The 15,182-nt window shown below is 46.0% G+C and overlaps 1 protein-coding gene across 1 annotated transcript; it reads left to right on the top strand.

Moving 5' to 3' along the window:
* Nucleotides 1–698: 698 nt before the first annotated feature.
* On the top strand, nt 699–917 carry SPRR4 (small proline rich protein 4; the record flags this gene model as incomplete). Its single annotated transcript, XM_080691961.1, has 1 exon — nt 699–917. One exon carries the CDS (start codon nt 699–701, stop codon nt 915–917), a length of 219 nt encoding a protein of 72 aa, XP_080548087.1.
* Nucleotides 918–15,182: the final 14,265 nt, after the last annotated feature.

Here is a 15,182-nt window from a genome sequence, read left to right as displayed (position 1 = left end):
TTGAGACCACTCTTTCCCGCTGTACTTTGCCTCTCTCGTCCACACTCACTGTCTGAACTATCCCAGGTGGCCGGCTGATAGCAATCCATCAGGGAAACTGACCTGCCTTCAACCTGCCAAATGTTTGGGCTACATTTTTTTGTGTGTGTGTGGTACTGGGGATGGAACCCAGGGGCATTGTACCTTCGAGCTACACCCCCCAGCACCATTTTTTAGTGTTTATTTTGGAAACAGGGTCTCACTGAGTTGCAAAGGGCCTCTCTAAGTAGCTGAGGCTGTCCACAAACCAAAATCCTCATGTCTCAGCCTCCTGAATGCTGGGATTACAAGCGTGCACCACCACACCCAGCTTTTGGGGCTAACTTTTAATTCTCAGCTCAGCATCTCCGCCTTATTTCCTGGGAAGACTGAGAAACATATCGCACACTCAATTAAGGCAGGCGTCCATGAGAGGAAAAAGAAGGAGAAGACCTCAGAGCAGCAAGGGAGAGAGGAACGTCTCAGTGGGTGGGAATCGCTCTAGTCTCGGGGGGGGGGGTGGGATCACTCCCTTAGCACCTCCAAGCTGTTCACCACACACCATGTCCCCGCTGTAGGAGTAAAACACTCTTCTAGGAGCCAAAGGGCAGAGGTGGAGGGAGCCCCTTCTCATGGTGTCCCTGTGCAGGTTTCCTACAGGCTCACCTGTTCCAGGAGGAATGTCTTCCCGGCAGCAGCAGCAGCAGCAGCAGCAGCAGCAGCAGCAGCAGCAGGTGAAACAGCCCTGCCAGCCACCCCCTGTCAAATGTCAAGAGACCTGTACACCTAAAACCAAGGATCCATGTGCTCCCCAGGCCAAGAAGCAATGCCCACCCAAGGGCACAGCCCCCCAGAAGTGTCCCTCAGCCCAGCAAGCTCCCAAGAACAAACAGAAGTGAGCTTGGACTGGGGGTTACCACCTGCCTGCAGCCAGGCTGCCAGACGGCATCTCTTCTTCTTGCTCTTCCCGCTCCAGGATTCCCCCCACCCTTCCTCTCCTACCTAGGGTCCAAGGAATCATTATGAGGATCTCCTCTTTCCCACTGAACCCCTTTCCCTGCAAGGCCTCCTCTTGCACCCTGATGTTCTCCCAAGCCAATGTTGGAGAGACCAGCTGTATCCCAAAGCAGGGAAAGTATCTGGGTTTTGTGGGGTCCCATCTTGACAAGAGGAGACGCAAGCCCTGACGAACAGCTTCTGCCCAACCCCTCCCGCGGCCTGTACTCTCCTACTCCCTCACTAATAAACTTGGGATTCATGTAATAAATGTGTCTGCTTCCTGGGCTGATTGACCCCACATTTCTGCTCCCAGCCCCAGGAGTAATAAATATCTGGGGGACTGCACGTGCAAACAAGTCCAGGGTGTCTTCCTTAAGGGCGCTGTTGATCTCTGGTTGCTAATGATGGGCTGGGAGGGCTCAGACCTTGGGGGAGGCAGAACAAGCTCAGGGACTCTGGCAAGAGTCTGGGGGACTCATTCTTAACTATCCCACCTAGGGAAGATGAAACCGGGAAGGGAAGACTGAGCTCTGGCCATTGGAAGCCCACCCGGCTGATGCAGGCGGGTTTCGCCTCTTGAGAATCGTCATTCTGAGAAGCAAACAGAATATACATACTTGGATGGCTTGAGCGCACAAAACACTTGGACAAACACAATAGAATATAAATGCCATGCGTCCAGTGTAAATATAAATGACTTTTTCATGCATTTATTGGTCATTCATTTGTTGATTCTTTCACATATGCTCATCAGTTATTTAGTACTTAGCAGGTTCTAAGATGAACTTGGTTTTCTAGTCAGCCCATGCTGGTTGTCCAGAACTATTCCAAGACAACCCGTCCTGAGTCTCAGTCTTCCATTTGGTAGTCAAAGTCACCTTCTTCTTTCCTTTCTTCACTTTTCATCATCATTATCATCATCTTCCTCTCTTCCTCCTTTCTTCTTTTCCTTCTTCTCCTCCTTCTCCTTCTTCTTCCTCCTCCTCCCTCCTCTTCCCCCTCCTCCTCCTCCTCCTCCTCGTCGTCCTCCTCCTCCTCCTCCTCCTCCTCCTCCTCCTCCTCCTCCTCCTCCTCCTCCTTCTTCTTCTTCTTCTTCTTCTTCTTCTTCTTCTTCTTCTTCTTCTTCTTCTTCTTCTTCTTCATCTTCTCCTGCTTCTGCTTCTCCTGCTCCTCCTTCTCCTTCTACTTCCTCTTTCTTCTCCTTCTCCTCCTCCTTCTCCTCCTCCTTCTCCTCCTCCTCCTTCTCCTCCTCCTCCTCCTCCTCCTTCTTCTCCTTCTCCTGCTCCTGCTCCTTCTTCTCCTTCTCCTTCCTCTCTTTCTTCTTCTCTTCCTCCTTCTCCTTCTCCTCCTCCTCCTCCTCCTCCTCCTCCTCCTCCTCCTCCTCCTCCTTCTTCTTCTTCTTCTTCTTCTTCTTCTTCTTCTTCTTCTTCTTCTTCTTCTTCTTCTTCTCTCCTCTCTCCTCCCTCCCTCCCTCCTCTCTCTCTCTCTCCCTCCCTCCCTCCCTCTCATCTTGTATTGGGGATTGAACCCAGGAATATTCTATTTCCAAGCTACATCCCTATCCCTTTTATTTTTATCTTGAAACAGAGTCTCATTAAGTTGTTGGGGGGTCTCTCTAAGTCACTGAGGCTGTCTTTGAACTGGGGACCCTCCTGTCTGTCTCCCAGGCTCAAGGATTATAGATGTGCTCCATTGTTTCCAGCATCAAAGTCAATTTCTTACATGAGGAAAGGTTTGTCCAGGGGTAACCATGCGCAGCTTGGTTTTGTCAGTCAATCTGATTTTATACAGCTTATAAAAGAAGTGTTACTTTTATATCTGGAGTCCTAACCTTCCTCACCCTGGTATAACACTAGTTGCCTATATTAGAAAGGAGCAGAAAACCCCCACATATAAAGGTGGTGAATCTTTGAAGGAGAGGGCCTGAGGCGGGAGTAGCTGTGCACATAGCCAGATTTTCTTCCCTGGAGCTTTATTCATTTGGGGTTTGCTCACTGGATTTTAATTGCCGACATTGGCAAGGCCAATAATAAATTACTTCTTCATTTGACACTCTGCTGTGAGAAGGAATTAATGACTACCTTTTCTGATTTCCCTTAAGTCACTGGCAATAGCTTCTATTTCCAAGTAATAATTACTTAACACTTAATGGGCATAGACATTGACCAGGAATGCCAAAGTAATGTAAAAATGAGATTCAGAACTGAGTGATTCTGACCTTAGGAAGTCCCTGACAGTCATTCTGCACCCTGACCCCTGCATCCTGAGACAAATAACTCCTCTCTGTCCATCTTAGCAGCTCCCTTCCCGACCTCCTTCCATTTAAGCCCCAGCCAGCTTCTGGGTCACCTTGGTTTTTTTGTTTGTTTGTTTTGTTTTTGTTTAAGATTTTGCAGTACTAGGGATGAAACTTAGGGGCATTCTACCTCTGAGCTACAACCCTCAGTTCTACTTTTTATTCTTTATTTTTATTTATTTTTATTTATTTTTTGGTGGTACTGGGGTTCCTGGAAGCCCTTCTACTTCCGGGCTACACTCCCAGACCTATTTTTATATTTTTATTTGGAAACAGGGTCTCCTAAGCCATGGCACGCGGCTGGCTTCGAACCTGCGCGATCCTCCTGTCTCTGCCTCCCAAGCGCGGGGATTACAAGCGTGCGCCACCACGCCCGGCTATTCTTTATTTTTAAATGAGGTCTCACTGAGTTACAAAGGGCCCCACTAAGTAGCTGAGGCTGGCCGCGAACCGGATCCTCCTGTCTCAGCCTCCCGAATGCTGGGATGACAAGCGTGCGCCACCACGCCTGTTTACCTTGTTTTTGAATGTCATGCCCACGTCTACCAAGAAGGCTCTGGCAAGTCCTCCCACTGGCTTTTGGGTTCCAGGGTTGACAGATTTACAACTTCAGCTGCTTGGGCAGATAGGAATGAAGGAAACGATGAATGCTTCTGCTGTTGTGTATGTCTCAAGTTATTAACTAACGAGAGAGAGGAAAAGAAAAAGGCTTCCACACTAATGGCCAAGGACAAAGACCCATATCTTTGAAAATATGTGAGGACCCATTCCCCTCTTTTAAAAAAATTGATTTTGTTTAATTCCACCTTTCAAAGTTCACAGGGCAACGTGGTCAGGTATAATCAGGGGAACAACCCCACTCCTGGTATCAATTTCCTGTGTTAGACAATTTTTAGTTGTTATGACAAAATTTTAAAAAATTTAATGAAGGAAATATTTGTTGTGGTTTATGGTTATTTGTTTGTTTGTTTTTTGCTTCTGTTCCATCACTTGGGCCCTTTGGTAAGGCACAACAGCATGGCATGCTAGAGTATTGGTGTTTACCTTGTGGCAGCCAGAAGGCACAGATGGGAAGGCCAGAGACAAAATTAACCTGTCAAAGGCAAGCCTCCTCTGCTCTCTGTACCCCATGGCCTCCTTCTACAACTAGCCCCCACCTCCTAATGTTTCCACCACCTCTCAACAATGCCATCGGCTGGGACCCAAGCCTTTGGCACATTTCCTTTGAAGTAAATTTAAGATCCAAACCATAACAGTGGTCATTATGGAGGAGAGAACCGACTAGCAGGTGGTATGATGGAACTTCCTAGGATTCTGGAAAGTTCTCACATCTGTTGATGGTGGTTACCTGGAGACATATGCATACCAAAAAAGCATAATGAGCTATACTTAAGATCTATGCATTTTTCCATGTTAGTTTAACCCCAATAGAAATAGAGATAACTTTTTAAAACTACTATATTATATCTTTTTTTTTTTTAAGTACTGGGGTTCCTGGCAGCCCTTCTACCTTCGGGCTACACTCCCAGACCTATTTTATATTTTTTTATTTGGAAACAGGGTCTCTTAAGCCAGCGCGGCTGGCTTTGAACCTGCGCGATCCTCCTGTCTCCGCCTCCCAAGCGTGGGGATTACAAGCATGAGCCACCACGCCCGGCTATATTATATCTTTAATGAAAGATATAATAAAAACAAAATATTATTGAGGGAAAGTAAAAGGGAACTAACAAATAAATAGATGTGCAATGTTCATGAACTGAAAGACATAATTTTATAGAGAAGTCAATTATTCTTAAATGGTCCTAAGATATGCAAATTAGAATGAAACTGTGATACACTTCACAACTCAACATATTGTTTGAAATTAAAATGGTGGAGACAGGCCGGGCGTGGTGGCGCACGCTTGTAATCCCCGCACTTGGGAGGCTGAGACAGGAGGATCGCACGGGTTCGAAGCCAGCCTCAGCTACTTAGTGAGGCTCTCAGCAACTTAGTGAGACCCTGTTTCCAAATAAAATATAAAATAGGTCTGGGAGTGTAGCCCGGAGGTAGAAAGCCTCTGGGTTCCACCCCCAGGACCACCAAAAAAAAAAAAAAAAGAATGGTGGAGACAGGCATGGTGGCGGGCGCACACTTGTAATCCCAGCATTCGGGAGGCTGAAGCAGGAGGATCGCGGTTCGTGGACAGCCTCAGCTACTTAGTGAGGCCCTTTGCGACTCAGTGAGACCCTGTTTCCAAATAAAGAATAAAAAAAATAGCGCCGGGTGTGGTGGCGCACGCTTGTAATCCCCACACTTGGGAGGTGGGGACAGGAAGATCCCGCTGGTTCAAAGCTTAAGAGACCCTGTTTCCAAATAAAAAATACAAAATAGGTCTGGGAGTATAGCCCGGATGGGAGTATAGCCCGGAGGTAGAAGGGTTTCGAGGAAGCCCAGTACCATCAAAAATAAATAAATAAAATAGGATGGGGGTGTTGCTCAGAGGTAGAATGCTCATAGGTTCTGTCCCCAGTACTGCAAAATAAATAAATACATCAATTAATCAATTAATTAATTAAAATGGGAGACAATACCATGTATTGGTGAGGATATAAAAAAAACTGTGAACTCTCATAAAATGTTGATGGCAGTGCAAATTTGACAACAATTTCAGAAAACTACTATATAGTATTTTCTAAAGCTGGGCATAGGCATTCCTATCCCAGCAATTTCATTCTTTAGTGTATATACAATACATACGTGCCTTTGTGACTGCTAAAACACATGTGTGGAAAAGCTCATTCCAGCACTATTGTAGGAGATCCAGTCTAAAATATCCCAAACACCCATTAACAGAGGAATGGAAAAAATCCATTGTGATGTATTCATTTAATGCGGTACCACAAAACAGTGAGATAAGATGTGGATGAATCTTACAAACGTAATCTTGAAAGAAAGAATATAGATATTTAAAGTACATATTGTGTGGCTCCACTTATCAGAAATGGCTAGAAAATTAACTTTGAGGGGAGCTGGTGAAAGGTTGTATTTATCTAGGAACTAGTTCAACAGATGTGGTCACACGGTGAAAACTCATAGGGCTGCCTTTTCCTACTGAACAGTATCTTTTAGAGAATGACTAAATTTTTATCACTTTTTACTCTGAGACTTCGCCAGTCTCCTGCCCCATCATCTCTCCAAACCACGGATGGATAAAATTAAAACACGGCTGGTTTTCTGCAGAGTGTGTTGAGGAAGCCTCTGGGTGCGGAGGTAAGGGAGAGAGTTTGCTATTTGCTCCTCTACTGCCCCTCCTGTTCATTCCATTTGTCTAGAAATTTTTCTCCACCCCAGAAACAAAACAGTGCCCCACCTGATCCACCTGTCATCGACCTGCTGTCTCAAATTCCACACCACCGCCTCTTTGGGCCAGGAACCCCCGTCCAGGCAGCCTGGCCAGCCCTGGGCGTCTGCAGAGTAGCTCTTTGGACCTTTATTCCTTTGGCAAAATAATCAGGGGCTCTGTGGTCAGGCTCAGCCGAGTCGAATTCCAGCTTCTCCAGCTCCCGTGGGATGGTGTCCAGTCAACCAGATGCCGAGCCTTAGTTTTCTTGAACACGAAAGCCGTAATGGCTTAGTAATGATTATTTCCAACGTTTTGATAAGGATTAATGATAATATCTAGAAAGTAGCCAGATAGAGTCTATGCTCACCAAACGACTGGTGTTATGATCACTGTTAGTGGGGAAGGTAACCACCAAACCGTGAGCCAAGGATTCTCTTGTACCTGCAAGGTGGCCATTTGGACCTGGGCTGGGGAATCTATGCTCATATGTAATTGCCTGTTTCCCAGACTGGGGAGAGACCTGGGCTGGGGAAGAGGAGGCTTGGATTCTGCCTCTGGCTTTCCTACTGAATAGATCTGTGACCCGGAACAGCTTCCTTAACCTCAGTCCTTTACCTAAAAAATGAAAGGTCAGATCCATCAGTTCCCATACCTTCTTCCTGCCCCCGGACTAGGGCCCGCCGTGAGTTCTCTTGGGCTTTTGCATCCTTGTGGACATGTGGCCCACTCCACCCTCATGGGAGTGGAGCTGTCCATTTCCTAATAAGCAACGTGTAAGTGTTTGGGGCATGAGAAAAGTCCAAAGAAAATGATAAATAAATAAAGGTCGGATTCTGTAAACAATTTCAGACAGTGCTAAGCAGAAACTCTGAAAGAAAGCAGCAACTATGAGCTTTAGGTGAGTCTCAAAAAAGAACAAAGATTTCTTTTAAGTGACAGAGATGGGCAGAGAAGGGCGGTGAAGGGGATTGGCAACTGCCACCCCAAAATGTACCACTTGGGCAAAGGATTACTTTGAGTGAAGGCAATTAAGAATCAACAGGTACAGCCAGGCCCATGCCTGTAATCCCAGTACTGGGGAGGCTGAGACAAGAGGATCGCAAGTTCAAGGCCAGCCTCAACAAAGTGAGATCCTGTTTCAAAATAATAATAATTTAAAAATAGGGCTGGAGTTCTACCTCAGTGGTAAAATGCTTCTGGGTCCAATCTCCAGCGCCACTAAGAAAAGAAATGACAGATTAAAAAAAAAAAAAAAAAAAGAGCTCTCTGCCCTCCTCTTACCTGCCTGACATTAGTAGGTAGGTCCTTTGCTCTTTGTGAAATGGCACAAACTCTTCTGTCCTGGCCAGGTTGAAGAGACCAAGAGTTATCACCCAGGCGGAGAATCAGCAGAATGAGCTGGGTCTGTACAAACAAAACAACCTCGGCTAAAATAACTCCTGCCCTCCCCATATATTTCCCGGCCACTCCCCACCATTTATTCTTCCAAGCCCAAACCTTCTGTCTTGTCTTTTGTTTGGTGTCCATTTCTCCTTCAACAGCTTTATGAAGATGTACCCTCTGCACGATACCACTCACCCACTTCAAGTGTACAATCTGACGGTCCCTATTATGTCCTTAGAGTGGTGCAGCCATCCCCATAATGAATCTTAGAACATTTGCATCGCAAAGAAAGGAAGCTTCGTGGCCATTAGTAATCACTCCCTGCTTCTCTCCCCTGCCCCAAAGACCCTCCTCCCCATCTTCCAGTTATCCACTTTCTGTTTCTGTACATTTGCCTATACTTGACACACTTTTAAAACATTTCTCCTATTTAACTGTGACTATATATTATTTAATCAGCATCTCCATATCTTCCCTGTCTCTTAACCACCCAAATCTTTTGAAACCACTATTCTAAGGCACTGTTTGCATGGGGTCAACCTTTTATAGATTCCACGTGTGTGAGATCATGCGGTGCTTATCTTTCTGTGCCTCTCCTATGTCACTTAACATAATGTCCTCCAGGTTTACCTATGTTGTCACAATGACAGGATTCATTCCTTTTTATGGCTGAATAGTATTCCATTTATGTACGCATGCTACCCTTTCTTTATACAATTTTCTATTCATAAATCCTTGCCCTGATTCCATATCCTAGCTATTGTGAATAGTGCTGAAAATCATATAGGTTAGCGAATATCTCTTCAAAATCCTTATTTAATTTTCTCTGGATACAGACCCAGTAGTGGGATAACTGGATCATACAGCAGTTCTATTTTTAGTTTTTGTTTTTGTTTTGTTTAGAGGAAGCGCCATGCTGTTTTCCATAAAGGCAGTACTGATGGATGTTCCTCTGACAGGGCGTTTGGGTTTCCTTTTCTCCGCATCCCCACCAACACTGTCTATCTTTTGCCTTTTTGAAAGCAGCCATTCTGACCCATATGAGGTAATAGCTCACCATGGTTTTGATTTGCATTTTATTGGGTGATTATCAATGTTTTTATAAATCCGTGGGCTATTTGTTATATCTTCTTTGGAGAAGCATCTGTTCAGGTATTTAATCAGGTTGTTTGGTTTCTTGCTATGGAATTGTTTGGGTTCCTTATAGACTGTGAATATCTGTCTCTTATCAGATGTGCCATCCTCAGATCTTTCCCCCCATTTCTAGGCTGCCTCTCCACTTTGTTGCCTTTTTCCTCTGCTGGGCGGAGGCTCTTAGTGTGATGTGCTTGTGTTTGTCTGTTTTTATTTTATTGCTTGCACTTTTGAGGTCATATTCAAAACACCATTCCCCAGAGTCATGTCCTGACACATTTTCCCTGTATATACTTCTAGTAATATCATAGTTTCAGGTCTTGTATTTAAACCTTTAATCTTTTTGAGATTTTTTTTTAATAGAGGAGGCTTTAGTTTTACTCTTCTAGATATGGATACCCAGTTTTCTCAACCCCATTTACTGAAAAGGCCCTCCTTTCCCTATAGGTACAACTAGCAATTTAGTCAAAACTCAGTTGGCCGTACATGTATAGACTTATTTGTTGTTGTTTTTTTTTTAATCTTTTCCCTTGGTTTACATGTCTCTTTTCAGAGCCTTACCCTACTGTTTTGGTTACGAGAGCTTTGTCGTGCATTCTGAAGTGCTCTGGTAGCAAGAAACACCCCACTTTGTCCTCTTTGCTCAAAATTGCTTGAGCTACTTGGGGTCTTATGTGGTTACGGATGGCTTTTAGGATTGCCTTTTCCACTTCTGTTTGGGTCTAACCAGTTCCTCGAGCAATAGCTTTTTTTCTATGAAGCTCCAGCGCATGTAAAAATATGAAAATCAATAAAAATGATACGCCTCCCTTCTGTGACTCTGTCTTTTGTCAATGAAATTTGCAGGCCCCCAGCATTGAATCTAAGAGGGTTTAGAAAACTATCTTCCTTTTCGACCACAGAAAACTATATTTTGTTAGTACTTAACATAATGGCTAATTGTCATAATTCGGTCCTGTCAGGAGCTCCGTAGGGTAGGAACTGTGGCTCTTACCCCATCAGAAAGGCCCCATACCATGCACATGATGGTGACCAGGGTGGTGACACTGGATCACCTTCTCCCTCCAGGCTACCAGGTCCAGAACCACCCCTTGTCAAACCAGCCTGAGCCTGTCCCTTGATGAGTTGCCGGGAGGAAGAGTGAGGCGCAGGGTGTGTGGAGGATGGAAGTTAATGGCTTCCCAAGGCTCCCAGGGCCCTCGGGCTGAACACCCACAACCCTCAGCACCAGCTGACATCTGCCTGGCTCCTCAGCGCCCACCTGGGCCGCCTCCCACCTGGAGCGGCTCGCGGGGACTTTCCTGTTGGGTTCAGGTTCTAGAATTGCTATTTGTCTGAGGGCCGTGACTTTTCAACCCTGGCCTTGGGGGAGCGGGGTGGGGTCTGGAGGGAAGCAGCGCCTTGTGATAACACACGTGTACAGAAGTGTCATGGTGAACCTCAGCACCTTGTAGGATGATAATGCTCCAAATAATTTATAAAGAAAACAAAACAAATAAATCGCAGTAATAGCAATGACGGGACGCATGAGTCCTGAAGCAGAATTATTCAAATGAAGGGAATGTACATTTAAATAAATACAATAAGTATGCCTAAAAATAAACAAACAAACAAACAAATAAGCACACTGCTAAAATCAAACTCTATCACTGAGCTCAGACACGGGCCTTTCTTTCTTTTTTGTTTAAGATACCAGACCAAAAAAAAAAAAAAAATGAGGATTGAGGAAGGGATCAGTTCAAATAAGGTTATGTCCATACAAGGTCTCACTAATGAGAATGGTGAGGAAGGGAAGGGAATCGGGGTGGTGACATACCAGGGTGGGATACGGACAGAAACACACCGAGTGCTGTGTGCATGTATGTTTCTATAACCTTGGAATCTCGCTATGATTTACAATTATATTCCACCAATAAAAGCATAAATAAATAAATAAAAGTGATGCATGGATCCTGGGGGTAAAAAGAAATAACATGATATCAGAGGATACCAACTGCAGTTGAGGTAGAAAAGCCATTCGGCTTAGAAGTCAGAGTCTCCCAACTTGTTTGATGATCAAAACTTGTGAATGAAATAAAGATGCGCAGTCCTTTCCTTAGCTGTTTGTATTTCATCAGGATGGGAAGATGGTCGGGAGATCCCCGAAGACGCTTCTGCTCAGGGGAGGGGGACGCGCTCCTCCCCGGTGGGCGATAGACCAGCCCGAAGCTCATCCAGTGTCACCTGTCTCCCGCACCAGCCTCCCGGGGCTGGGGCTTCAGGCTCCGCATTAGACTGTCACGCAGCAAATGTATGTTGAGTGAATGACTGGTTGACTACCTCGCAAATGAAAAAAAGGATGGAATTCCGTGCGTCATCGGAGATGAGTTTCTAATAATAGACGCAGTTCAGACCCTGAGAAGAAATGCACTCGATACTCAACAATCTGTCCACGGCACTCTTGTCACGATGGTAGCTGCTTTGCATACGTAATCTCACTTAATGACAGCTCTAAGAGCAAATATTATCATTCCTAAGTTACAGGTAAGACAAACAGAGATTCATACAGGGCTCGGAGTCACCTGCTGGATTTCTTTCTTGGCTCTGCCAGTTAATTGTCTGTGGACCTGGAAAGGGGACTTTGACTTTGTATTTCAACTTACATATCTATAGAATATATTTATGATGTTTCCTTACACAGCTGTTGTGAGGACAAAAGTTAACACAGTGGTAGCTATTATTATTATTATTATTATCATCATCATCATCATTATTATTATTATTATTATTATTATTTTAAAAAAAAAAAAACCTTTCCTAATATCACACACATAGGTAATAAGGAGCTGAGTCAGGATTTGAAGCCCGGATTCTATGTTTTCAAGCCCATAGTCTATAGAGGCCGCTCTGGGCTCCCAATGGAGAAGCAGGGACAGAGCTGGCACAGCCGTGCAAACCAGAAAGGGACCCTTTTAGTCACTCTTCTCACTGCTGTGACCCCAAAACCCTGATGACAGCAACGTAGAGGAAGAAAAGGCATTTGCTCACAGTTCTGAAGATTTCAGGGGCTCAGTCCATGTTAGGCCAGGTGAAGTCTGTGGAGCTCAGGACATGGCAGCCAAAGGCAGAGAGAGGAAGAGAGGGAGTATTTGCTCTCACATAATGGAGACTGGAAGCAGAGAAAGCTAGCAAAAGAGGACGAACCATATATAGCCCAAGGCCACACCCTTACAGACCCCTCCTCAGCAACCAAGCCCTGCCCCCATCATGGCCACCTTGTCTCCATGAGGTCTGGGGGGCAGTCTAAGTCTGTGATTTGATCATCCATGCCCAGAGAATCTCTGTCTGGAACATGTGAAAGGCAACTGGCCGGTGTGGGCATCTGAGGGTGTCAGGACTCAGTCAACGTCTCTTCCAAGAGAAGCCTCTAGCTCACGAACGCCTCACTAGTATTTGAAGCCATGCACACGGCTGTCAAAGGACTGTGTCCCAGCACATCAGGACTTCACAGCCTCTGGGATTGTTATTTGACATGTTTCTGCCTCTGTTTCCTTACCCACATCATTACATAAGCACCAATAACTTTAGCCATCTCCTGTGCCTCCACGCACATAAAACACGGATAGTGTTGTCGTTACCACAATCTGATCACCTGAGCTATAATCCGGCAAACGTGTAAACATGTAAGTTAAGTGTGTGTGGGAATGGGGGAGGACAAAACAATTGCAAAGGCAAGAATGCTCTTCCTCTGAGAAAAGATGCTCACCTGTGGTGTTCAGGTGATCACAACAGGAGAGAGAGAGACAGACAGAGAGAGAAAGAGAGAGGGGGGGGGGAATGTATTTAACGGAAAGAAGCTTCATCTGATTTCAGGTAAAGGATAGGAATACATGAAGCAAATTAGCAGGACATCTCCTTCCCCATTCATTTCATCTTGGCAGCAAGCTTTTGAAGGCAAATTTAAAGTTCGTCTTTTAAAGGCCAGGTCATAAAAGTGCAGAAAGAACAGGCAACTGGCCTGAGGTGCTCCAACCAACACGGACATAACCAGGTTTTGACATAGCTGGGTTAGATGCTAAGGCTGGGTCCTTCCTCCTCCTGCAGGAGAAGCCAGGTTTAAATTGTCTCCATCCCTTCAGGCTGGTAAGAGGACAGAGGGAGGAGGAGCGAACAGCATCCTCAGGGAGCCAGTGGAGTGCAGAGGGAACCAGGAAGACAGGGTTTGCTCTCATTCTCTCCCCAGACGCTTCCTCCCTCTCTAGGACCCTCGAGGGGGCAGAGGCTCACACCGTCCTCCTTCCCCTGCACCTGGCGGCACACTGAGCTGCCTCTGCGTGCCAGCCCAAAGTGTTGGGGAGGCTCCCAGCTCCACAGGTCTCTTAGAGGTGGACCTGGATGTTAAGTCATTCCTAAAGGTTTTTCTCAGACACCTGGCTCCTCCGCCTGATCAGAGGCAGGGAAGGTCGAACTCTCCTAAGACCAGGTTGCATGGACAGATGTTAACGGATTTAAATACCCACTAGAGAGAAAGAAGGGAAGGACTGCCAGCTCTGCAGGACCCTCGGGGCCAGGCCGGGGCCTGGGAGAGGTGGGGAGGAGGGAGTGAGCCCCAGGAAAGCCAGACACAAGGCCATCATCCCACCCTGTTAGCACAAGACTATCTGTCCTGGGTCTCAGTGTCCTCTTTGGTATTCAAGTCCCTTTCATTCTTCCTTCCTGTCTTTCTCGTTCTTTCTTTCCTTCTTTCTTTTTTCTTCCCCTCCTTCTCTTCCTCTTCTTCTTCCTCCTCCTCCTTCTTCTTCTCTTTCTCTCTCTTTTTCTTTTCTTCTTTCATACTGGGGATTGAACCCAGAGAACTACACCCTCAGACCTATTTATTTTTTTATTATTTATTTATTTATTTATTTATTTATGTATTTGTGGTACTGGGGATGGAACCTAAGGGCATTCTACCTCTGAGCTACACCCCTAGCCCTATTTTTTTAGTCTTTATTTTGAAACAGGGTCTCACTGAGTTGCGAAGGGCCTCAAAAAGTAGTAGCTGAAGCTGTCTGCAAACCATGATCCTCCTATCTCAGCCTCCCCAAGGCTGGGATTACAAGCGAGCGCCACCACGCCTGGCTTTATATTTGTTTATTTATTTATTTATTTTTGAAACAAGGTTTTGTTAAGTTGCTCTGTCTTTCACTAAGTTGTCAAGACTGGCCTCAAACCTATGATCCTCCTGTTTCAGCCTCAATCCCAAATACTGGGATCATAGGCCTGTGCCACCTATGCCCATCTGAGGCGGTTTGCAACACAAAAAGGGTAGCAATTTTTCTGTGTCCTAAGTAGGAGTTCCTGGGCCAGCCTGAGAAATCCTGGGAGACACAGTTACTGTCAGAAGCCACCCAATTTCTCCCACTCTTCAGGTGGGAGTGTGTGAGCCCTGGTGGGGGGGAAAAAACTAACCAAAACCTGGTAGGAAAGAAACTAAGATTCTTCTAAAGAGAGAAAGAGATTTGACACAAACCATCACTGGAGGGCTTTAGATAAACAAACAGGGAGGATGAAAGTTCTTCGGGGCTCCCAGTAAGTTCCAAGGGCTGGAGCCACAGCAGCCTCTGTGAATAAAAGAAGCTAGGTATAGCAGGCCATAGAGCCCAGCTAGAGACAGAAACATTGCTCACATTCTGGGGGGCGTGGGAGTACCCCAACTTCGCAGTTGGGCTCAGGTTGGTCACCGGGGGCCTGACACACACTTGGGTGACTCTGGAGGACAGAAGAGCAGAGAGCGAGTTCCTCCGGGGCTGAGAATCCTGCCAGCCACCACAGTGGGTTCTGCCTGGGGCCCCTGCCACCATCAGGAGAGGGCAGCTGAGACGCGGCGAGGGTGATAGGTTGGTGTTGCTGTGGCTCTAGTATCTGCCCCCGAGCAAGGTGAATCCCTCAACAGTCTGCAACCAAGCTGATGGGCAGGGAGGGCGGCAGAGTGGCCTCTGCCCCTTGCTGACCCCCATGCCCATCTTCAAATGATCCCTCACAGGCCGGGCGTGGTGGCACACGCTT

This window comes from Muscardinus avellanarius, assembly GCF_963383645.1.
Source record: "Muscardinus avellanarius genome assembly, chromosome: 3".
Taxonomy (NCBI): Eukaryota; Metazoa; Chordata; class Mammalia; order Rodentia; family Gliridae; genus Muscardinus; species Muscardinus avellanarius.
The sequence above is the reverse complement of the archived record's forward strand: the minus strand, read 5'-3'. Positions and strand labels throughout refer to the sequence as shown.